At 38.0% G+C, this 24,741-nt stretch overlaps 1 protein-coding gene and 1 long non-coding RNA gene across 5 annotated transcripts in view; both read right to left on the bottom strand.

Annotated features, from left to right (window-relative positions):
- DAPK1 (death associated protein kinase 1) overlaps window positions 1–24,741 on the bottom strand; it is a 115,889-nt gene that overhangs the window by 4,334 nt on the left and 86,814 nt on the right. For 2 of the 4 annotated variants that reach the window (XM_020805825.3, XM_020805824.3), the window contains exons 18-25: window positions 20,497–20,595; window positions 16,305–16,382; window positions 15,141–15,363; window positions 11,360–11,548; window positions 9,796–9,993; window positions 7,504–7,642; window positions 4,802–4,922; window positions 989–1,177 (exon numbers count right to left, since the gene is read on the bottom strand). In XM_020805825.3, coding sequence (XP_020661484.3) covers window positions 989–1,177; window positions 4,802–4,922; window positions 7,504–7,642; window positions 9,796–9,993; window positions 11,360–11,548; window positions 15,141–15,363; window positions 16,305–16,382; window positions 20,497–20,595 — 1,236 coding nt within the window. Of the gene's footprint in view, window positions 1–988; window positions 1,178–4,801; window positions 4,923–5,861; window positions 5,917–7,503; window positions 7,793–9,795; window positions 9,994–11,359; window positions 11,549–15,140; window positions 15,364–16,304; window positions 16,383–20,496; window positions 20,596–24,741 lie in introns of those variants that run through there. The other 2 variants (XR_013542066.1, XM_072992313.2) reach the window with 2 other exon arrangements.
- LOC144586963 (uncharacterized) lies at window positions 10,191–10,524 on the bottom strand. The gene is made up of 2 exons (XR_013542067.1): window positions 10,455–10,524; window positions 10,191–10,344 (listed from the first exon to the last, which is right to left on the bottom strand). It is a non-coding gene; the product is annotated as an uncharacterized LOC144586963 (long non-coding RNA).

Raw genomic sequence — 24,741 nt, 5'->3', positions numbered from 1 at the left:
CAATTACCGAAATTTAAGGATGACACTGAATTAAAATACCAACATTTGAAAAAAAAGAAACATATGGACAAATTTACACATTTGAGAACTGAGGTTTGAAACGCACAATCAGGAGAATACCATGGCACAACTCTGGATATACAGCACCATTTTTGTTTTGCTCATAGGGGACCACAGGTTCGAATAGGCAAAATTATTTGGATCTGCTCTGACTCTGTTGTAGTTAATATAGGTCCTATGGATGTAACTATGGTCCCTCCTTGTCCATCTGAAACTGGAGAAATTTCAGTTTTTACAGTCTGATAATGTCGACAGGATCCTCATATACTCTCTTCATTTGCAATAGCTGCATGGAAGGCCTCAGATGTGTTTGCTGAAAATCCTTTGAGAACCTAATTTTTTTGGCTACAGCTGCCAGAATTCTGGTTGGAAGGATTCCTGGTGAATAGTTGTTGTAATAGTAATTAAAAATTTAAAAATATCATGCCTAATTTTCATTATAGTAGAAAAGACTGAATAAAATACTTTTGTTACCAGTTGGGACTTTGGTAGCCACAACCTTTTATTAATGACATGGATAAAGAGGTGCAGGAAATGTTTATTAAATTTGCAGATGACAGAAAATTTAATAGAATACCTATTATTCTGGAAAACAAACAAAAATTCAAAATGATGTTGATAAGCTTCAGCACTGGGCTGAAAACAACAGAATTAAATTCAGCAGGAATTTGACCAAACTCCGGGAGGCAGTGGAAGACAGGAGGGCCAGGCGTGCTCTGGTCCATGGGGCCACAAAGAGTTGGACACAACTTAATGACTAAACAATAACAACAATATAGACTTGAAGTGAGGAAAGGAAGTCAGAACCCCAAGTTATGGTCGACTACCAAACCAAACCCAGGTTCAGTGAACTCCTTTGATCATCACAATGTAAGGCAGGCAGAACAGATATAATAAAATTAATCTTGTATTGATGCACAATACTTACTTCTCCTATGCTGTGTAGCTGCTGGGCAATATGCCTTAGTTCATCTTCACTTGCTAATGGATTAAGCTGATCCTGCACATCATACACAAACTGCTGCAGTGACATTAGTTGGTTGGGACCATTCATTTTTCTCCATGATGGTAGGGTTGAGATTATTTTTTCACACAAGTGAGTCATAGGTGGACATGTCTATAGAGAAATATTATTAGTTCTAATTTGCAGAATACTGTTTTCTTTACTTAGATTGTAACAAAAGTCTTCCCACTTGGAGGAAACCATCAAATGTGTTTATCTATAAATACTATTTCACTGCTAATAATACAACAGGAATGTTCTGAAATCACTGCCACAGATCTTGTGGCTCTAACAGCCTGTGTGAGTTTTGCCCATGATGAAGGCTGCGTTATCCTACCAATTCTGCTTCAAGAAAATCATTCAGAAAATGAATACAAGACTGGATAATAGTAAGAAATCACAAATCATACAAAATGTCATACTCATTCCTTCTCCAGGTACTGTGTAAACTACATAAAGAAAAGCACAGACTGTGAAAATATAATACAAACACCTGCCATTTTAACAAATCGTTATTTCATGGTGGTTCACTCTCTTCTTTCCCTTTTCTATATAATATGCTTCAGGGACGGAGGGATGAAAAGGAAGGGAGAGGGAGGGAGAGAGCCCACATCATGACTGTATCTCTTGTATTAAACCTATCCTAACAAAAATCAGAAATATCCTAGTATTGTTTTTCCACAGAAAAAGTATATGACACGATGAACTTTCAGGAATGAAAATAGTAACATTTCTTGTAATTGTTTCAGAATGTTAATTGTATGAACTTAAAATGTATGCTTATGCGGCAGAAAATATGTAAGAAAAATATTTCCGATTTAGGTGAATGCCTGCTAGTACTGAACAGATTCTCAGTGGAACATGGCTTTGGCAAGGTACATTAGTTTCCAATTACAATGTACAAAACATGATGAAAGAAGGTTTCTGCAACATGATAGTTAATCAAATTCTACTTTTCAGAAAAGAGTATGAAAAATTCTGCTCTCACTGGAGTAATGAGTGCAGCTGAATTTCAAGTAGTTTTTATTCATCAACAAGAAAGAAATTTATGTTTATTGCAGAGACAAACTATACGATAAAATACGCCTTGCTGTAGAGACAAAGTCTAACAGATGAGCTGAGACTGACAACGTTTACACACAAGATGAAGCTGCTGGCCATTTAGCAGTAGACACAGGAGCAGCCATACAGAACAAAAGCTTTTCTAGTACTGAAGAGATTTCTGGTTAACACAATAACATATCCTTCTATATGTGATGTACGTATGATGCTCTACTCTTGGAAAAAAAATACACAGGCACCTGAAGAATGATTCAGGAGAGGAGAATTGAAGACTGCTTTCTCAGCAATAACATGAGGCAAGTTTGGCAGGGGGTTCAACAACTAACAAACTACAAAGCAAAAAAGGTTTCCTCGGGCGGAGGTGTGGAGGTGGCTGAGGAGTTGAACAACTTTTTTGCTCGATTCGAGATCGATCAAACTGAAACTGTTCGTTTGCCATCATTTACTCAGCAGAGTCCCCCCTTCATTGTGAATGAGCAGGATGTGAGACAGACTATGAAAGTGGTTAACTCCAGAAAAGCAGCTGGACCCGACTTAATTCCTGGTCGGGTGGTAAAAGACTGTGCTGATCAGCTAGCCGGGATATGGACTGTAATTTTTAATCGATCCCTGACACTATGCGCAGTTCCCGTCTGTCTCAAGGCTTCCGTCATCGTTCCACTGCCTAAAAAGTTGCCTACAAACAGTCCGAATGACTACAGGCCGGTGCCACTAACTTCAATCTTAATGAAGTGCTTTGAGCAGTTAGTTCGGAAATATATTATCTCCTGCCTTCCTGATCCCTTTGATGGGCTTCAGTTTGCTTATAAAGAAAATAGATCAACCGAGGATGCGATCAATACTGTGCTTTATATGGCTTTATCCCACTTGGAAACACAAGGGAATTATGTAAGAATGCTGTTTGCGGACTTTAGCTCTGCTTTTAACACCATTATACCCCACAGATTAATAGACAAACTTAAAGATCTTGATTTTCCAGATTCTATCTGTCTGTGGATTTTGGATTTTTTAACAAATCGTCCACAAAGGGTTAAACTGAATGACTACATCTCTACTGACAAGATACTCAGCACTGGCACTCCACAAGGCTGTGTCCTTAGTCCACTACTGTTCTCCATTTATTCATCGGATTGCACCAATAACCATCCCAGTAATAGGATTATCAAATTTGCAGACGATACTACACTAGTAGGACTTATCTCTGGGGATGATGAGTCTGCGTATCGGGACGAGGTATTACAGCTATCCCGCTGGTGCAAAAAACCCCAATCTTTTATTTAACATCCAAAAAACCAAGGAATTCATAGTGGACTATAGGAAAAAAAGAGCAGACATTCAGCCACTGTATATAGATGGAGTTTGTGTGGAACAGGTGGTTGAATGTAAGTTTCTTGGGACTATCATAACAAATGACCTGACTTGGAGTGCAAACACCGCTGCGTTAATCAGGAAGGCACAACAACGGTTGTATTTTCTAAGGATTCTTAGAAAGCAACAATTGACTGAGAGTTTGTTAATCACCTTCTATCGGAGTTCGATTGAGAGCATATTATCCTACTGTCTCTGTGTATGGTTCACGAGCTGCACAGTGGCAGAGAAAAAGGCAATTCAAAGGGTGATTAAGACGGCCCAAAACATCATTGGCTGTTCACTTCTCTCTTTGGAAGAATTGTATAAGAACAGATGTAAGAGGAAGATATCTAACATACTGAAAGACTCCTCTCATCCGGGATATCAGCTCTTTAAACTATTACCATCAGGAAGGAGATTCAGGGTATTGAAAGCAAGGACAAGCAGATTCAAAAACAGTTTTTACCCAAATGCAGTATTGAGTTTAAATGCGGGGCCATAGGTTTTTGGTGGAATTTTAATTGCTGAGAGAAAATGGGGTATCTATATTTGGATGGTGAAAGTTGTGTATATTTTAACTTTTTTTTGTAGTGTTGTCCAGTTTTACCTTGGGGAAGAGCACCACATTTTGTTGCACCCACTTGTGAGTGCAATGACAAATAAATTTCTTATGTCTTATGTCTTATAAGTTGAAAATAAATAAATAAATGGAATAAAAACAGTAAACATAAGATGAAAGCATCATTGTGGTGTATACTACATTATATGTTAAATTTGAACTAAGGAGTATTGAGTGTAAGTCTTGACTTAAGTCATGAAGCTCAGCAGATAGCCCTGGCTAACTCATCCACTCTCAGCACTTTTAGGGAGACAAGGTGATTACTTCCATGGGAGGAATTCTTTGGAGGAAGGACAGGATAGCAATAACGTTAACATCACTGAGAGGTACATGTTGTACAAAATGGACACAGCTTTTCAAAACTAGTTGAACACTCAACACTACAGAAATATGTTTAGAAACCTGCTGCATTGGAATAAATATTTGTTATGCTCAGGTATTTAATTTAATTTAATTTAATTTTTAAGTAGTACAAAGTGCCAAAAGTATTTTTGGACACATGGCCAATTCATTTTCTTTCCTTCTAGCTCCTTCGAGCTCAGGCGGAGACAAAACAAATCCTCTGTATCCCATAAAAATTTGGCTTAAACACATCTTATAGTTCTTTTACTTTCTCCCAGTAAACCAGGCAACCTTTCTAATCCAAGCTACACTTAGACCTGAAATAGGGTGTATCACACTGTCTATAGCATGAAGATGAGACTTACAGAGATAATTTGGCTGCGTAATTCTTGAAGGTGATTTCGGAGAATCTTCATATCTTTTGAGCCAGATGCCCCAGCATCCAAAATAAATAATCTATCCAAAATGTGAAGGTCATTCCCAAACCTAAAAGGGAAACAATTACTTGATTTTTATTTTTGCTATTCTTAGTTAAGTTTTAAAAACAGAAGCAATGTGGCAAGTCAGGTTTTCTCTTCATATCGCATATGCAGTAATACACCAACAGTGTGATTCCATGCCTGTTTATTGGAAAACAGTATTTGCTCCATCAGGTTCATTGGAGCTTTTCTCTAACGTGAGTGTGCACACAGCTGCAGTATAAACATCACAGTAGTCTGCTTCAGTTATAACTCCACTGGTCCTCTCGCCTTCTAGGTTTGAATAAAGTGAAGCTTCCTATTAAGTCTGAAGTTGAGACACTGACATATTCTAACTATGCTTGGTTCAAACAACCACAATATATAAATGGTGACTTCTTTCTGAATTGTTTGAACCATAGTCAAAATAAGTCACAACTTCCCAAATTTAGACAGAATGAGAAAGTGAGGTTTACTGAGATATTAAAAACTTTTTATCTCTAAAAAGCTCAAAATGCTGCTTTTCAGGGAGGTCTTTCACAATGACCCACTTGATTTCATGCCACTCATTCTGCTGTCACAGAGATATGCCTTGGGTGGCATCGGTTTTTGTTTCTTTGATTATTTTTATTCATTCCACTGTTTATCTATACATTTCTTTTATATGTTTGTGTATTTTATTATGCTGTGAAGTACTCATAATAGTACACTGCATTAATGGGGCAGTACATCCACCCACCCACCAAATCTTTTCCACTAACATGTTGAGGAGAGGACTGAGTGAGGTTAAAGACTGCAGCAACACATTCTCCTAATGGAAAACCATTGTTTCCTGTTACGTGTGAATCAGGCTCTACCTGTGCATAAGCATAGTCTTTTAAAAAAATCATGCTTTAATTGTAATAATCAGATGTATTTTACAGTCTTGGCATATACACAGAAGTTTTAAAATGAGCAAGTTTCTTACCTGCAGCAATAGTTCTCTGAATGGTCATCTGTGCAGTCACATATGGGTTGTGGGCCTGTTCAGAAAATCATTCAAAACATTCTAAAATTTCAAAGTTTCAAGGCAGGAAGGCTCACCCCTGTTCCTAGGTGCCCTACTTCCTTCAGAAAGTCCAAGCAGTTCTCTGTCTCCAACCAGTCCAGCATTCTTACTCTTGCCTCAACATCTCATCTCACCCAGGTTGTGAGCCTCAGCCCACCCTGAGCTGGCCCAGTTGCTCCTTCCTGGAATTATGTATGTGCATTTCATGATACAGAAGCCACACCTATGGCAATCTGTCTATTCTGCTGAGCTGCAACACTCAGCTATACATCAGCACATATGCAGCAATATGTGGATGTCTGGACTTGTAAGGACAATTCCTTTGGGTTTTTCGGTACTACAGTGACATTCATCCACTCTCAGTAAGCCAGTTTGCTCCTTAAACCATACATATGGTCCACAGAGAAGAAAAAACATTGCAAACTGCTCACCCATAACTGTGGTCCTTTGTGTATTTACATCACCAATCTTTCTTTCTCATGCTGATGCACTGTCTCATGGCTGCTTTGGAAGTTCTCAGAATAAAGCAAAGGCAGAAACCAAACCCAAAGCATGTATAGTGAGGGCTTCTCACCTTGAAACTTTGTCATGTTAAAACATTCTGAGCTACGTTCTGTACACGTGCAAAACCCTTATGTGTCATGCACAGAATCCACAAATAATTTTTATTTTTTAATACAATACAATTTTTCATGCTTTATATTGGGGGTCAAAGTAGCCCCTGAACACTCACACTCACTTACAAAAGTTTTTACATATCTAGATATTTTAAATATATTTTGGCTCAGAAAGTCCCCTTGTGCCCTCTAGGCAGAGTGAAAACAATTCTACCATGTTTTGAATGCCCTACATCACCACTTAGAGGCCTCAAATTTAATTTTTTTGTCTTTTGTAAGAGAACAAAAATTCTCTGTTCTACAGGTTAGATGGGCAGTGGCTCAATTTCTGGGCACAATTCAACTGCTGTTTTTGATTTATAAAGCCCTAAACTAAAGTTGCAGAATGCAGACTTTAAAACAGTGCTAACAACAGAGGATCTTTTCAGTGGTTGCTTTTGGAGCATGGAACTCCATTACATGGGAGACCAAGGTGGTCCCCTCCCTGCTATCCTTCCATCAATAGGCAAAGCTTTCTTTCTAGGCAGGCTGGTAAGGAATGCATTTTTAAGAGGAATTTGCCTTTTCTACCTTTTTATATGTGTTTTAAAATTGTTTCAAAGGCATTTTGTTTACTACTTCTTTAATTATTAACATGTTCAGCTGCTTTTAATACTGTAATTTATTGTATTGTTAACTGTTTTAATACTTCTGCTCTACAATTCTTTGTAAGCTGCTTTAGGCCTTACTGCTGGGAGAAAGGAAGAGCATAACTAAAAATAAATAATAAATATATATTAGGGGTTGTAAAGGGCACAAGGAGGCTTTTTTAAAAGTTAAAATAAACATTTTTGTAGGAAAAATCTGAAAGGGTGTACTGGCAGGAAGTGTTGCATTCCTCTAAGATCCAGGGATGGACCTCTGGAGGTTGCTTACCTCTGCTTTATATTACATTTCTGTCTTACCTATTTCTGATTTCTTTCAGAAGTGATGTATCCTTGTCATACAGGAACTCTCCTCCAGCAGAACGTGGAAGGTTAACAATATCCGCATGGGTAGCCACCAATCCAACATGCAGTGGAGTTTTCAGTCTTCCCCCAAATGCTTCAGAAGACAAAAAACCCACAGAATTTGAGGGGTGGTGGAGGAGGAAGGTTTTTCCCCGACAACATACTTTTAAAAACTTTCCTCATATTAAGAGACTGACTCTGTCTAGCATGGTAATATTTCATCATTTCCAACAATATTTTGGCTCTATTAAAAAACCAGAGAAAGGCATTAAGAAAGGGAGTAAACGTTCATAAGCCATCCATGTCACAAGAAACTAAGTAAGTATTTAGAGGACAGGTACTGCCTTTTTTCAGTTACTGCCACTTCTACAGACCTCACTTGTCTACAGTACTACAGGCTTATAGCCGAGACTATTATATGCAGGAAATGAATGATCTAAAACATTCATATAGTGATATGAATGCAATTTTACAGTACTTACACAAACAAAGAATTCTCACTTAAATGAGAGTTAAGTAGGAAAGCCTGGGAGATACCATGAAAAAGAATGAGAAAGAGAGAAAGATACAAAATGGGACATGAATGATGTAACACCACTGAACAGAAATCGACACAGTCTACTTGCTTACATAATCTAGAAAAGAGAAATATATATTTTAAGAATTCTACTAAATACTGATATCTGTAGAACTCTGTAGGGCTTACCTATACTTTAGCAAATGCTCAACAGTAATAACGGAACAATCAATATAACGACCACAATATATAAATCATTCAAATGCTGTATCACAAACAAAGTACAGTGGTGCCTCACTTAACAATTACCTCGTTAAATGACAAAACTGCTTGACGATGAAGTTTTTGCGATCGCAAAACGATGTTCTAATAGGGAAAAATCGCTTAATGATGATCGGTTCCCTGCTTTGGGAACCGATTTTTCGCTAGACAACGATTTTAAAACAGCTGATTGGCGGCTCTAAAATGGCTGCCCGCTGTGCAAAATGGCTCCCCGCTGTGATTTAGGATGGATTCCTCGCTTTACAGGCAACGAAAATGGAGGATCTTTCCTGGACGCTGAGGTATTTAGCCCATTGGAACGCATTGAACGCATTTTAATCGGCTTTTTCGTTTCGCTTGACGAGGATTTCGCTTAACAGCGATTTCAACGGAACGAATTATCCTTGTCAAGCGAGGCACCACTGTATATAAACTTGGTTAATTTCATGAAAACAGAATGATGTTCAATGCATCGTTGGATTTATATCCTTTATAACCTATATGCAAGTCTTTATTCCAAATGAATATATTGGCTGTAATCCAAAAACTGGTCTGATGGCATTATAATACAGTATATGAATGACAACATTCACAGCTGATTTTAATGTCTAAGTGGAAATCCAGGCATAATATATTTTCAGGGTGGCTAGACGGGACTATATTTCTGGCTCTGTAAAAAGAGGTTTCAACTGTACATGAAATATTTCCAATAATGTTAACAGTACACTGTAATGTAAAGTTAGGATGCATGTAAACTAACAAAATAACATAATGAATCTATACATTTTAATTAAAATTAATATTTTAGACTTATTTCAAAACACATTAAAAACTGAAGATGCGCTTTAGTGCCCACAGACATTGTTAAACTAGTTAATATACTATTTATTTTCTGCCTGATAGTGATGTTTTGTAGCTTCTCACTGGAAATATATTTTACAGGAATCAGACTGGGCAGTTTTGAATTTCTTAAGTAGTATTTTAATGAAAATGAGTGTATGTGATAGCCCAGTGGTTCGGGTATCTGGCTGTGAAGCCAGAGGATGGGAGTCCGATTCCCCACTGTGCCTCCTTGACAGGGACTGGATGATCCATAGGGTCCCTTCCAGCTCTCTGGTTCTAAGATTATTAGTATTATTAACCCTAAGGAAAATCCAGTTATATGCTAGATTTCAATCACAATACTATTTGATACCTTTATCATTAATTAGACTATTAACAGAATATTAATAAGAATTACTGTTATGCAGAAAATCTTGCACATTCCCATGATAATTTGATCACATGATTAATGACTTTGTTGCACATGTTTTAGCAATCCATGTATACTTAACTTGTACAAAGAAAGAAAATTCAGAATGAGAAGAAGCATGAAGAAGCTCGACTTAGAAGACCTTCAAAATTATTTATAATTGTTTTTTCCTTCCACATTTTGAAGCACTAGCAAAAATAAAATACTTATAGCATACCTATGGGTTCCTCAACTGGAACAAGAGATTTTAGAAAACTAAGCCAAAAGATCACTTGGTTCAACTGTATTTCATAGGGCTCTTCAAGACTAAAAAGCACAAGATGAACTGAGGTGGGATCATTTGCAGCAAAATAATCGTAGCAGCAGAAATATACAGGATTCCCAGAAAATTCCCACACACTGAAATCACCAATTCCTGCAATAAGCAAATGTATATTATCAAGCCAGTAAACAGGAAGTTCTCATACACTGATAAAACCCTGCAAAATATTCTTAATTTTAGGGACAGAGCATAAAGTCCTCTTCTTGGTTACATTTGCTGAAGTATCACTGATGTATACCTAGTATAATGCTACAATCAAAATGAGAAAAGTCACACAGAAGTAACCCATGCTTTTTGGACCACATTTAATAAATTTTTCTGTTATTTTATATTAAAACAGGAATTCTATAAAAATTACAGAAAACATGCCACAAAAAACTCACAAAAAGGTAGTGCTGCAGCACTCAGTTAACACAGCATGATAACTAATTTTTAACTAGTTACCTCTTTTTTTGATACAATCTCAAACGTCTTATTTATATGAATGTCTTACTGTTCTCGTATCAGATGTCAAAATGAATTGAAAGGGCTCTGTTGTTATTTTAAACCAAAACTGTTTTATTTCACAGGTCTGACAATGAATTAAGTTTAAATTACAAAATCAGAGTGAAATTATAATAGTCACTGCTGATTGCTAATCACCATTATAGGGACGCTGACAGCACATTTTATTATTTATTATTTTCTATTAAATTTTACAATGACATTCTTAATGAAATTTATAAATAAATGGTAAGAAGGAAAGGGAAGACCAGAAAATTCTCTACATTATGTGAGTTCACAAAGTACTAGTAGTATCAGCTATTAGAGTTTCAAAAACATGAGGATTTTGGAAGGCTTTAGCAAACCTTCGAGTTAATGCAATGTATTCAACCTGGATAAAACATATACAGCCTCTCCCAGAATAACCTTGAGCAACGAGGTAAACAGACATTTTCTGTGCATGTAAGTCAGGTGGGCAGCTGGAAGAACCAACTCCTTGCCTGCCCACAGAGTACTTTCTCTGCTTTTGGAGAGTGTTATTTGTGTTCTCAGGGGAGTATAGTGCCAAAGGCAGCCTCTCATAGATCACAAACAAAGATGCAGTGCAGGCAAAGATATTGTGTTAACATTCCAAATACTATGCACAGTTTTTCATGTTTATTTTGCTACCTGGTGTAGCAGATAGTGATCAACTAGTGATCAACTAGGAACTGGTAAAATTACCTCAAATAGCTCATTGTGGCAGCTGTTAGGGTTGCTGTAAATTGGTTCTAATGTGATGACACATAACATAATATAACATGTGCAAAAAGGTAAAAAGCACTTTAGAACATGCTTACTCTAAGACATAAAAATTCAAATTTCATTGAGACACTGAAGATATTCTACCAAAGGCTTACAGTGGATTTCAGACTGAAATATGTCTGTACTGTTAACACTAAAAGAAATTAATTATGGTTATTGTTTCATACTTTACCATTCAAATAAGCATTCTGAATCTCAATGGCCTTGGTTGACTGGTCATCTGTTGAGAAGTGGGAATGGTGTGAGGGAGAAACAAATACTTCCAGCATTCCTTTGGTAAGGCCTGGCTCAAACATCATACTCCGGCTTCTCACACTCACGTTCTCACAACCAGGATACAGATTTGTAATACTTACTGAAACTGGATCACAGAAATGAAAAAAAAGTTCAGAGACATAAAACTTGAAAAGTTTAGTTGCATTATTTGAAAATAACATAAGCAAAAAGCTATGAAAAAGTACGCTCAAAGAACAGAACTAAAAAGATATCTTTAGTGCTCTTGGCAAGTGTCAAACATATTTTCATTTTGAACTTACAAGTGTAACCAGCTAATCACCAAAAATTTCTCTATCTCATTTAGAGATTGTTTCTTTCATGTCAAAGGAGGTCTTTCTGAACTTAAGTAATGAGGCATAAAAGAAAAGAGGGAGCACCAGCTAGAAGGGCTTATTATTCCCAGCCAGTGTTATTTACTTCTCACCAATTAAGACAATATTTTAGAAGTCTTTGGTTTGTATCTAATGGTCACGCTTATGCAACTGATTCTTATCTGTCCCCCACCCCAAACACTGCAAGAACCTTTTTTTAAAAAAAAGGCTGTTCTTGGACAGTATGGGCTGTAGTAGAAAGGGGTATTTTCTGAAACTGGGAGGAGACTTGCACTGTGCTTTAAACAACATGACAGTAAGACAGTACTGCCTTTAACACACTTGAGCAAGACAGAAAACACAAAAATACTGAGGACATACAGTCATCTTTCAATTCAACTTGCCTCCTCTAGTGGCCAAAAGAATCACTACACCACTTTTATAGTGGCTGGAGGACTTTTATAGTGGACTAGGACTCAGGAGAACTAGGCTCAAATTCCCACTTGGCCATGGAAACTCACTGAGGGTAGCGATGGTAAAACTATTCCTTATGTATTTCATGCGGTATGAAAATCCTATTAGGGCACCATAAGTTGGATGCAATGTGATGGCATAGAACAGGACACATCAACAAAGGAACACATGCAGATTTTAACACTACCACATCTTTATTGTACACATTTAATGTTGCAAATATTCATTCAGGAAGTTGTTATAAACCTGGCTATTTAAGCAGGCCTTCTCTGAACAAACAGCTGTATGATACAACAGTGTTTGCTAAAATATCATCCATCACACCGCCATGCTTCTTGTCTCTAATATTTCATGCTTTTAACTGCAATTTAATGGATCTGGATGCAAGATCCATGGACTGGAAAGTGGGAAAACCTCCAGATACCGAAAGAAGAGGTTGACTACCGGAGAAGGAGGGAGATATCCTCCCAAACCTTCATACTGGGGTGGAGAAGGAGACAAAGGAGTGGAGGAGGAAATTAAGAGAAGAAAGGAGGGAGTTGAGAGGGAAAGAACAGAATGGAGAGTGAGGGACTTCCAGATGAGGGGATACCAGAGGACCCTGGCAGAGGTATACCACCACCCGGGACCCCACCTGGTTGGACAACCGGGACCAGGACACCGTTCCCTTATTGGAAGGGGAGACCAGACAGTTATTAAACCATAACCTGTCTATGGACTGGCTTGAAACGTGGAACAATGGAGGGGGAAATCCCTTCAAAGATGATGAGTGGAAGCCCCTTACCGACCAGTTGTTGGAAGGAGAGAAATGTTGGAATACTTTTGCTGACACTGGTTTTCTGTAAAACACTGCAATAAATGTTACCCCTATTTTGAAACCACACAAGTCTGGTGATTTATTTGGAGAAAAACAAGAGCCTGGACCTGAACCCTCACAGTTTTACTGCACTTTATAATATTTGATTTTTGCCCCAATCGTATTATTATTATTTTGCATATGTACTATTTTGTAACTGTTGTTTTATTTGCTGTAAACCACCCAGAGTGTCCCTGGCTGCCAGATGGATGGTAAATAAATAAATAAATAATAGAGGGCCTAACGTACTTCCCAAAATGCTTTGCGTGTATAAACTTATACTCTTTATGGTATATGAATGCAAAGGGAAACTAATGAAAAGCCTCCCATCCCTGTTTTAGGTTTCGAGGCTCTTTTGGGCTTCCTTTTGCTCTGGGGGAGCCTTTGGGAGCCTTGGGATGGGGTGGTGGAGGCTTTAAAAGTCAAAAGCTACCACTGGATTGCCATGGTGGGCGGGGATAGGAAGCTTTTAACTATTATAAATTAAATATTTCTGGTGTTGCCCTTGGCACGAAGTTACTCAACAGGATTTTGCCCATTGTTTTCTACTTATAACCACTTTTAAGTTTAAACAAAAAATATGTGCTCTAAAAAGCAGGTAATTCAATCATTTCAATTTGACCCAACTTTTCTTATTCAGTGGGATCAAGGAGACAGAAAAGTCAGGAAGCAAATTACAGATACTGTATAGAACTCACAATGGAGGCGTCATACTCTTTTGATTCATATAGAATGGATGCTTTTTAAAAAGTTTTAACAAATGGTAACCAAGGAGAAATTTTCACATTACATTTTGTACTTAGATCTCTTCAGGGGGCTATACTTCACACTAAGACCTCCTGTTATAAAAGGCATGTATAAGCAACCATTTATAATCATTTTGAATACAAAACTTCTATTAATTTGTTTACTGATTTGGGATATCTGTTAAAGGGATACTGCATTTTCCTAGCAATTAAACAACAGCATTTTGGCACTAGAAGGAACACATCTCTCACCAGTGAATTACAATGAGACATAATGACAAACTGTGTGTTTAACCAAGGCAAGAAGTAGATGTCTCAGCTGCTAAGCAGTCCTGTATTTCAAGAGAGGGGATCACTGTTACATTTTCATCCCAGCATGGAATGCAAGATGTTGTGCAATACCAATGACCCATCAGGCTTGCACTGCTCACTTTGGGCCTGGGTTAAATCACCTAAAACAGTTAGCCAAACATTTGGACTTCCATGCTCCCCCAACCCCCCTTTTTACCACCTTGCTGGTGAAGAGTTCCAGAAAGTTAAACTTTACACACTGTTGTAGAATTGTAGTTGTTCCTTACTAGATACTGACTACTGGTGGATTTAGTTTTGTCATTCATTATGAGTGACACCACTTTTTCACGCTTTACATATTTACAAATCATTAGAAACCAATAAGTACTTCATGGTGCCAACATCCCTCTCCATCTCAGAAGAGCTCTGCTGTTTTGCAGATTTTTCTACCAAAGAATCCAAAATTTCACCAAAAAAAGAAAACTGTTTCTTTCATAAGCTTCTCTCCAGATTGGTACAGTACATATATCTTCTATGTTTTGCTAAAGTGACAAGTATTGTCTTCCTGCAGAAAAAGTGCTTCCTCCTCACTACATGGATATAGAATATTGCTGGAACTACATCATATGTATAAAAATTATGGCATCTTTTATTAATGCTGGAAAGGTGACAAATATGACAAACTTGCTATGTGTATCGGAACCAGCATTAAAAACAGTAACTATTCTCATTAATTGAGAATAGTTAATTAATGATTCTCAGTGTGGTGAAGTGGACAGAGGGATGGATTAGGACTCTGGAAGGCAGGGTTTGGGTTCAAATCCCCACTTAGCCATGGAAACTCACTAGGGGAGTGGAACTGGTAAAATCAGTCCTCAAATATCTCACCTACCTTGAAAGCCCTATTAGGGTCACTATAAGTCAGTTCTGACTTCCCACCACAGAGCAAACACACATTCTCAATAAGTGCGGTAGCATAACATTTCTAGAAGTATTTACCTGATGGCTTGTTAGATAATGGTGAAGGGGGAAACCTGACTGAGTTTGTTGAGGAGAGCCTTGGTCTGCGTCTTCTAAAAAAGCTTCTCAAAAGTCCACACTTTAAAGACTCCACCAGAGTAGTTTTTCCAGATGCAGAATGGCCAAAGAGCTTAAGTTTTATTCTTGGTTGTAAATTATGAGTAGGTCTGAGATGTTGAATGAACATTGTTCTGTGTGCATCCTAAAAGTGAAAGCAAAGAACCAAACGGAAGCATAAATACACTGAGAAAAGTCAGGTGCACCTGCTTCTTATTACATGCTATATTTTCAGAACAATACAGTTATTCTGATTTAGCAAGCACTCATGTCAAAAGTTGTATCCAAATCTTGCTACTCTATTTTACCATGGTACAACCATGCTGTATGCAATGTAAGCACCATTCGAATGGAAAGGCCATTCACACCTTGATTCAGTAGGTATGATTTGGAAAAGCCCTTAGTTTAATCAACTCAAACGTTCAAGGATAGCAGCACAGATGTCAAGAGCTGGGCACATTTAGTGGTACAGTGCACCTTGAGAGACTCTTGAGAGAGGAATCTGACCACTACATATCCAAGAAGGGAGCTGAATCTAGTAGGGTGTAGGGGACATTCCCTTGGAACTCTCTCTCCTGGCTTCAAGCTGCACTGCCTGACAACACAATATGCCACTTGGGGAAGCGTGAATGAAAATGACAACAGTTCCATCAAGAGCAGGAGTGTTAGAATTCCAAGCCTTGCTGCAGACACACTACAGACCCAGCCTCAAGAAGACCTGAATTGTCTCTCACAGACCTATAACATCAATTTCTGGATTTTTGTCTATAATTTTTCTGCATTATCCATGAAGAAGGTGTGCTTAATCAAAGGAAGTGTATTTCATCCATGAAAACTTGCTGTTTTTGTTTTAATGTTTAGTGATCCAATAAAAGATATCACCCATTCTTGCATTCATGTAATCTAAAAAGGAATGATTTATTTATTCTTAGCATAATTTGTTCAACTTAAGATGAGTACTGCCAGTAAATTGCTAGGCAACCATTTTTAGCCTAGTTTCTTGACGTTTTCTATACTATCCTCTACAGCTAATAATTTGTAGGTTGTACAGTGAAATACAGCTTTATTGTTTATTCATTTTCTCACCTTTTTTAGTCTCGTAAGTAGGCTGGCTACATGTTCATGCTGCTCTGCTCTAGCCAAATCTTCTGCTGTTTTCCCATCCTGTTAGACAACAAGTTGTTAATTAATGTGACTTCTTGTCTCAAAGCCCCCTCCTATGCACATGTCATATCAGTTCCATTATTCCCAAGCTCTTAAGAAAGCAAATGCTGTCAGAAGCAAATGAATTATGGGGGAAATGGTAAGGACGTCCCAGTTGGAATTTTTAATCTGTTTAGCATTAAAAGCAAAAAAGAAAAACAGAACAACTAGACAGATTCTTTTATAGGAACTAGCACTACATTATAGCAAGAGCAAGCATTCAAGCTCAGGATCTTGAAGCAATAAGATATTTTCAGCATGCTATCAGAATATTTTGATGCACATTTAATGAAAGTAGCTAGTAGTGAAATGTGTTTATGCGAGATAGGATAAAAAGAGAGGGAAATTAATAGCTTGGTTACTGTATCTAGGATCTCTGGGTAGCAGTGGGCATGGCAGCACCATTTTAAGTAGCTTAGGCAAATTCAGGAGAGCAGCAAATCTGTCTTCAACATTCTCCTCTTGACTTTTAATTACCCATATTTCATAGGTCAGCAGTTTCTCATGGGCCACAATAAAAATTGCTTACTGCAACAGTTTCTTAATGTATCTCTTTTGTGCTGTGTTATGTCTTGATGACCTATCATAATTTTTCATTCAGACAAAGTATCAGTTCAACTCAATTTAATAATGTTAAAAACAGTTTAGAGTCCTTTCCCAGATTCTTGATTTAGCAAGTAGGACTAATTCAGTTCACCTGATAGTGTTTTGTGGGAGTTAAAAAGAGACTAAGGGTGTGTTTATATGTGTCAATTGGACCAGGCTGGATTGTGCTAGAGGTTCAGTCAAGGTCTGGTATGCCATATGGTGTGACTCTTGCATCTCATCTAAATGGCATATACACGCTCTACATGGGGCTGCCTTTGAGGCTAATGTGGAAACTTCAGATGGTACAAAATGCAGCGGCCAGACTTCTTACAGAGGTGAAAAGGTACCAACATATTTCCTCAACAATGGCCTCCTTGCATTGGCTACCCATTTGTTTCCGCATTGATTTCAAAGTTCTTATGATTACATATAAAGCCCCAAACGGTTTAGGACCTCAATATCTGGCAGAGCGCATTTTCCTACCATGTTCTGCCAGAGTTACTTGTTCCAGCCAGACCAGGCAGCTGAGGGGCCCAACACTGAGGGAGCGCCAGAGGGAAAGAAAGAGGAACCGGGCCTTCTCGCCAGTGGCCCCTCGCCTTTGGAGCAACTTGCCAGTGGAGATCTGCCTGACTACCTCTCTGGGTGTTTTCAGGAATAAACTTAAAACCTGGCTATTTGGGCATTCTTTCCCTCCTGCCATATCTTAATTTCTTATACTTTCGCCACCTTGGATCTATAATATATCTTTTTGGTTTTATTGTTTTTAAATTTGCAAATCGCCCAGAGTAGACCTTTGGTTTAGATGGGCAGGATAGAAATCGAATGAATGAATGAATGAATGAATGAATGAATGAATGAATGAATGAAATAAGCAACCCTATTTAGTCCGGCTACTTCCACTGTCAATTACTCATACAGTATTGTGAAGTGGCTTAAAGGAAGATAGCCACTTCAGGATATTGGCTGATTAAACACTTTCTGTGATCTGTAGAGGGAATAAATTTTTTAAAATGAAATTATCCTCCTGGAAGTGGAGGAGGAGACAAAAGGAGGCAACAAAGGGGATTTCTTCTTCTTTTTTCTTTTGGAGATGTGTTTTAAAGGTAGGGTAAAGAACTTGCTTGCAACTGAATCCACTGCTAGCACGGTAAATTTGACACATGCTGAATTCTTGTTTAGCCAAGCATGCTGTGTTCAAACAATTTTCAATCTAGTGTTCCTGTTTCTAACTCTGTAACTGTGAATACTTTATTGCTATATTTCTGTGACTGTATTCACGTGTACATACAATAATGCTTCTGTGATCCAGAAGGCAGTGCTACCTGACAGAGGCATGTCTTTATGAAACAAAGTCTACAAATTGAAGTGGCAGTAAACATGTAATTGGACTGTAAGCACACTACTTGCCTCTTGTCTCAAGCTGCAAACAGGTATGACCAAGATATTAAGAAAAAAAATTACAGTGAGCCATTGGAAAGTTCAGTAAAAAGACATAATCAAACAAGTCAATGAGATAGCTGTAACTTTTCTCTTATGATTGATGCTTTCAATAGGAATAAAATGCTACAGGTGTAATAGTGCTAAACCACTGTAGCAAAAATAACAATGTATTTCAGCACCTCAAATAATAATAAATGTACTTGCAACTGGATCACAAAAGCATTATCATATACAGTGCTGCCTCGCATAACGAGCGCCTCGTTTAACGACGAATCCGCATAGCGATGCGGATTTTGCGATCGCAAAAGCGATCACATTGCAATGTTTTTAATGGGTAAGCATCGCATTGCGATGTTTTAGAACAGCTGATCAGCGATTCCAAAATGGCCGCCAGAAGAAAAATGGCCGCCCGCAGCGTTTTCGCGCGGTTTCCTTGCTTACCGAGGCGGCGAAAATGGCGGCCCTATGGAGGATTTCAACTTAGCGGTGAGTTTATCCCCCATAGGAACGCATTAAACAGAGTTTAATGCGTTCCTATGGGTTTTTTTTTGCCCCGTATAGTGACGTTTCCGGATAGCGACGATTTATTCGGAACGGATTATCGTCGCTATGCGGGGCACCACTGTATATACATGTACAGTTATAGAGACATAGCAATAAAGATTTGTTAAGGATATTTGGAAGTAACACAGGCATACAATTCTATAATTGTATCCTGAATTAGGTCCACTCCCTGGAGTATGTGCCCTAGGATTCTTTTGACAATGTAGAATATTTCTGAGTACATGAAAAATTTTTTAATAATTACTGTCAATTAAAGTTGTGCTTTTCCTTAAAGCAATCTATAAGAACAGGCCTTTTAATTATAGTGGCCTAATTGTATAAGATGAGTCAAACACAACAGATTACAATGCTGATTGACCTGAGCATACACCTCACACATAAAAATCACATATTTTATTGAGTTAAAAGTGTGAGCAATGATGAGTGTGATAGCTAAATGTTTTAATCTGTTTTCCAAGAAAGCCAATTTTATGAACATATTCAATCATGTGAGAGAGGAAAAGATGGCAGATGTTGCTGACTGGATGCAGTGCAGCAGAACAGTTTGACAAGCAGCAATTATTGTACAAGCTCACCTACAAGTGTGCTTGCCCATTCACATTTCTTCCCACACATTTTTAAATCTTCATTTCAATCCATTCAAAAATAGCATAACTGAACAATACCTATCGTGTTATAATAGTAGTAAATTTCTTGTTCATAAACTCTTATACCTCCTTATACGCACACTGTTTACATTACTGTAACTATCTTTTCATATAGTCTCTTCCTTGGCTCATTATTGTATTGTTCTGTCTACCATGTTTCCCCGAAAATAAGACCTAACCTGAAAATAAGCCCTTGTATGATTTTTCAGGATGCTCATAAGCCCTACCCCAAAATAAGCTATAGTTAAGTGAAACCCCGCCATCCACCATTGTGCAGCAACCAGAAGAAGATGACATGACTGTATTTGAATAAATGCAGATTGTTGTACATGAAAAAAAATCCCCTGAAAATAAGCCCTAATGCGTGTTTTGGAGTAAAAATTAATATAAGACCCTGTCTTATTTTCGGGGAAACAAAGTAGCTAATGCCACTTAGAACAACCAGCAACACAACCCAATTTTTTAAATATCCTTTCCTCTCACAAATATGTATATACTGAAATTATCTCCTTATTTTTAGGGCTTAAAACTTTTAGGACAAACTAGTATTTCATATATATGCACCCCAGAAGTAATTGCTATAAGTTTTTGAAATACATAGGGAAATGGCAAACAAGTTAATGAAAAAAAAATACAGCTGATTTCTGAGCAAGAATAATCTTAGTGAGGTAGGAAAGGCATTCCAAATCAAAAAATTTAACTTCTTGTTTTGTCAGAAAAGTTTGCATGTTAGTGCAAGAATTACTAAAATACAGCCAAAACATTACAGTTCAGAAACAAATTTATTTCAGAAATTTGTAAAAACAGCAAACTTCATCCCAGGTCATACTCACAGATGTTAAAGCCTCTACATTAGCTCCATTGAGACAGAGGTACCGGACAACATCAAGAATTCCATTGTTTGCTGCCAGATGTAAAGGTGTTCGCCCATACTATAAGGAAAACAATGACAGTTAAACAATATGCCAGTCAACAGACAGACAGACATACTCTAGCCTCTGCAATGTCAAAAGTCATGCAATTTAGTTACTAGGTAAATGCAAACAGGTTCTACCAGGAAAAGCTACATGGAATTCTTGTTTAAAATGTAAGCAAGCAGTACAGAAAAAATGTGCAGTTCTATTACATATTCTTGCCTCCTCCCTTCCCCCCCAAAAAACAGTTCTCAAAGAGTCTTGCCCATATTGTAGGTATCAGTTGAAAAAAGCAATGATATGAAATGGCTTAACAGTGGGGTCCCTAAAGTTGTGCTCACAGAAACCTCCTTTTGCTCCTGCCAAACTTCTTGCACCAGTTGATTTTTCTTTTTAAAAATATGAACTTGGAGGCTGGCAAGCTGGAAACCTGAAGTGATGGTGCTCAGTGCCATCCTTATTTCCTCTAGACCAGTGGTTCCCAATCTTGGGTCCCCAAATGTTCAAGGACTAAAATTCACAGAAACCTTCACCACTGTCCTGGGCCAGGATTTCAGGGAGTTGTAGTCCAAGAACATCTGGAGACCTAAGGCTGGGAACGACTGCTGCAGGCCATGTGTGGGCCTGGAGGCATTCTAATGAGAATGGTGGGCAATTGGACAACTTCCCTGCAAAGCTGGAAGGCTCACAGGGGGTGGTAAGCTAGGCTACTGCCTGCTTATTTATTAGCTGGTTTCTTTGCTCACTTTGATTTTGGTATTGTGTGTGCATGTTGGTGGGTATGTACTGCATGTATTTATATCCCACATCAGGCCAAAAACAAAAGAAAAATAAAAAATAAAGAAGACAAATATGCTGTGGCACCTTGAAGACTAACTGCTATATTTTAAGGTGAGCTTTTGTGGACAAGTCCATTTCCTCAGACGTTATTGGCACATCACAGTAAGTAAACAATCTAGTAATTAAAAACATCCTTGTATAATACAAAAGACAAAAGGAAGCCACAAAAAGACACACCACATTCAAAATATTAAAGTGCCACTTTTTATTTTTTGGCATGTGATCAGGAATGCCAGCCACATTGTGTCAATGAGTAACAACTCACCACTATTGTTTACTGAATTACACTTTCACTAGCATAAATACCCAACAGGATTCCCGCAGAAACATACAAAATACAGACATGCCCAGGTACTTGTATTGTTTTTGACAAAACATGTACTTTTATAAGGTAATAATTTGAAACGTGTAAACTGCTAAGTCTTTCAACATTATTCTGATATGTTCTTCCTGATGACATCCTTTCAGAGAGAAGTGTATTAGTTAGGTTTGCGTGTTATGACAAGGCAGAATTCTAGGGTAACTCTATCTTGTTTCTGAGTGGTGTGCTGGTGCAGACTGCCTGATGGCTTTTACTTACAGCAGGAGTGACTAAAGAACTGGAGATATTTTAGATTATTGTTGATTCAGCAACAGGTTTGAACCTGGCAGGTGTTGCTGCTTTGACCTGCTTCTCCTTCAATGAGCCAGAGAAACAAAACAACCTAAGAACAAACCATTAATCTCTCTCTCTGGTTTGCAGAGAAATGGGTAGGACAAGACAGAGCAACATGTTATGTTGCGTTGGAACATCATACCAAGGTCCATGGCACCAAGGTCACAACTGAAAATGTGAGCAACAGAGCAGTGTGCACTATCTTACTGGCTTGCCCCCAAAAAGACTGAATTGTAAAAGATGCCAGTCTGCATTATGACTTTTTTGAACACTAATACAGCAACACTTTATCCTCCCTTGATCATTCTGGATAAGAAGAGTTGCAGATATAAGAATACATGGGAGAGACAGGGAACAACCTACACATATGCTAGGTTAATTTCCAGCACTGCCATAAAAGATACTCAACTGAGGGGGTATGAAAACTATATTCTGCAAATTCTGGAGGGTTGCTGCATTTGGCTCCGGAAATCTAATATGTGAAGACAGTCACAAAATCCAGTAACATGTTTGATGTCAAGTTTAAAAATCAAAAATTCTTCATTAATTCAATTATTTTGTATCAAAAGCCCTCACTTCAAAAATACTCTAGGATTAGAACAGAATCAAAGTTAGACTCCTGTTTTACTCCTGTAGACAATTACATCAATGGTCCCCAACCTTGGGCCTCCAGATGTTCTTGGACTTCAACTCCCAGAAATCCTGGCCAGCAGAAACGGTGGTGAAGGCTTCTGGGAGTTGTAGTCCAGGAACATCTGGAGGCCCAAGGTTGGGGATCACTGAATTACATGACTGAGTAATATTTATCAAATCTGACACAATAGAACTTATAGAGGAGTTGACTCATCAAATTCCCACCAACATTCCCTTTAAGCCACACAGGCGTGCAGCGCTGCATCGGGCGCACACAGCCAGCCCATTTGTTTCCAGTTGTGGCTGGAACTGTGTGTGCACAGGGTGGAGTCTCCACAAACCACTCAAGAAAAGAGGGAATGCTAATTACCACTGATTCAATGGGCCTACTTTACTATTAGATTTCAGCCAAAGAAAGAGAGTCTATAGTAAAAACCAATATATGTTTGGAAGATGTTTGTAAAACCTGATCTGTTTAGATGGTACTTTGGGAGAGGACAGAAAGTTATGTCAAGTCCCCAAGACTGATCAAAGATCTTTAACTACAAATCAAGTATTTTGCTGTATTAACTCAGTTCTCACAGAAACAGGGTTTTTATTGTGACTCTGCATTTAACTACTTAATTAGTCAGGATTAAGCTAACAAAACAGGGCCCACAGGCCAGTGTCAGAAGCTTCTTTTTACCCAGTAGCTGGTAACATATTTAAAAATAATCATAATAAAAGATTGCAAAGGGCTGTAATCAATGCACTTCTCTTGCTAGTTGTAGCACAGAAGGACACTGATTATTTTTGAATGCCAAGACTGTAGTGCAAAACAACTTAATACTGTTCTTTAACAATAACCTTTAAACTGAAAGCAAAGCCCTTTGATTTTAATCATTAAAAAGTTGCATTATTCAGTGTATCTTTTAACTCTGTAATATCCGGTGCGCTAAGATTTATTTATTCATATATAATGGCAGAAATTCTGTTGCTTATTGTAGTAAGTCACAACTTCAGCAGACTCAATCATCGTAACTTACAGAGAAGCTGACTCACAAAATCTTCACTGATTCAATGGACCTAATCTAGTTGCAACTTGCTGTGCTAAGCAATAGGATTTCAGCCAGTGAGTCAGCAGAGCCTAAAGCCATTCCACCACCAAAATATTCTGAATTTATTCAGATTCCTAAGAGCAATGCAATAAAATTAAGCAAGCTATTTTAGTTTTTATATATTTTCAGCTACTTTTAAAACAATCGTAACACTGCCACGGCTAAAGATTCTTTTAAATGAACATACTGGGCAGTCTACACATCTTTTTAAAATGCAATTAACAGTACAGTACATTGGAGCAGGAGTTGCTGAGGTGTATTATTTACCAGTTCTCTGTACCTAGTTGTAGAAAAGAAAAATAAAGCAGGCAAAGCTCTCTGAGCAAACCTGGGCTTTCCACAGTAGAAAATATGCTGAATAATGTTCATATCTAGATTTGGTTTTACAAAGGGCAATGCGCTTTTTTGCAGTAAAACATCATTTCAGTTCATGTAGTGACCACTTTCTTGCTTCCTTCCACTCCTGGAGAGGTAGCTGTGCAGTTCTGGAAAATTAGTGGGCCCACCCAGCAGCAGTACAAATAGTCCGAAGAGGGATATCTGCCTATGGATTTGTTGGTAACTGCTACGTTATCCAGACATTTCTGACTACTGGAAGCCTACTTAGTACTCTTTTGCAAAGCACATCTCAGATTCTTATTGAAGGATTACTAAACCAGATATTATAGTACAGTATATTACATGCAGCAGAATCTCTAACTTGGACGCATAAGCACATACAGATTATACTCTGCTGGTCCTGTAGACCACACAGCTGGGATAAGGAGCAGAAAGATAATTTCTTCAATGGAGTTGGAGGACCTGGCATGTCTACTGGGGAGTATGTAGCCTCTACAGAAACTCAAGAAAAAAACTGCAGGTTTAAACATTAATAAAAAGGAGGGAGAACAAAGGTCTGTGTTTCTCATCATAAAACACAGTCAACATGTGGCAGTAGTG

Source organism: Pogona vitticeps, chromosome 2 (genome assembly GCF_051106095.1).
Source record: "Pogona vitticeps strain Pit_001003342236 chromosome 2, PviZW2.1, whole genome shotgun sequence".
Lineage (NCBI taxonomy): Eukaryota > Metazoa > Chordata > Lepidosauria > Squamata > Agamidae > Pogona > Pogona vitticeps.
This window is presented reverse-complemented; position numbering and strand designations above follow the sequence as displayed.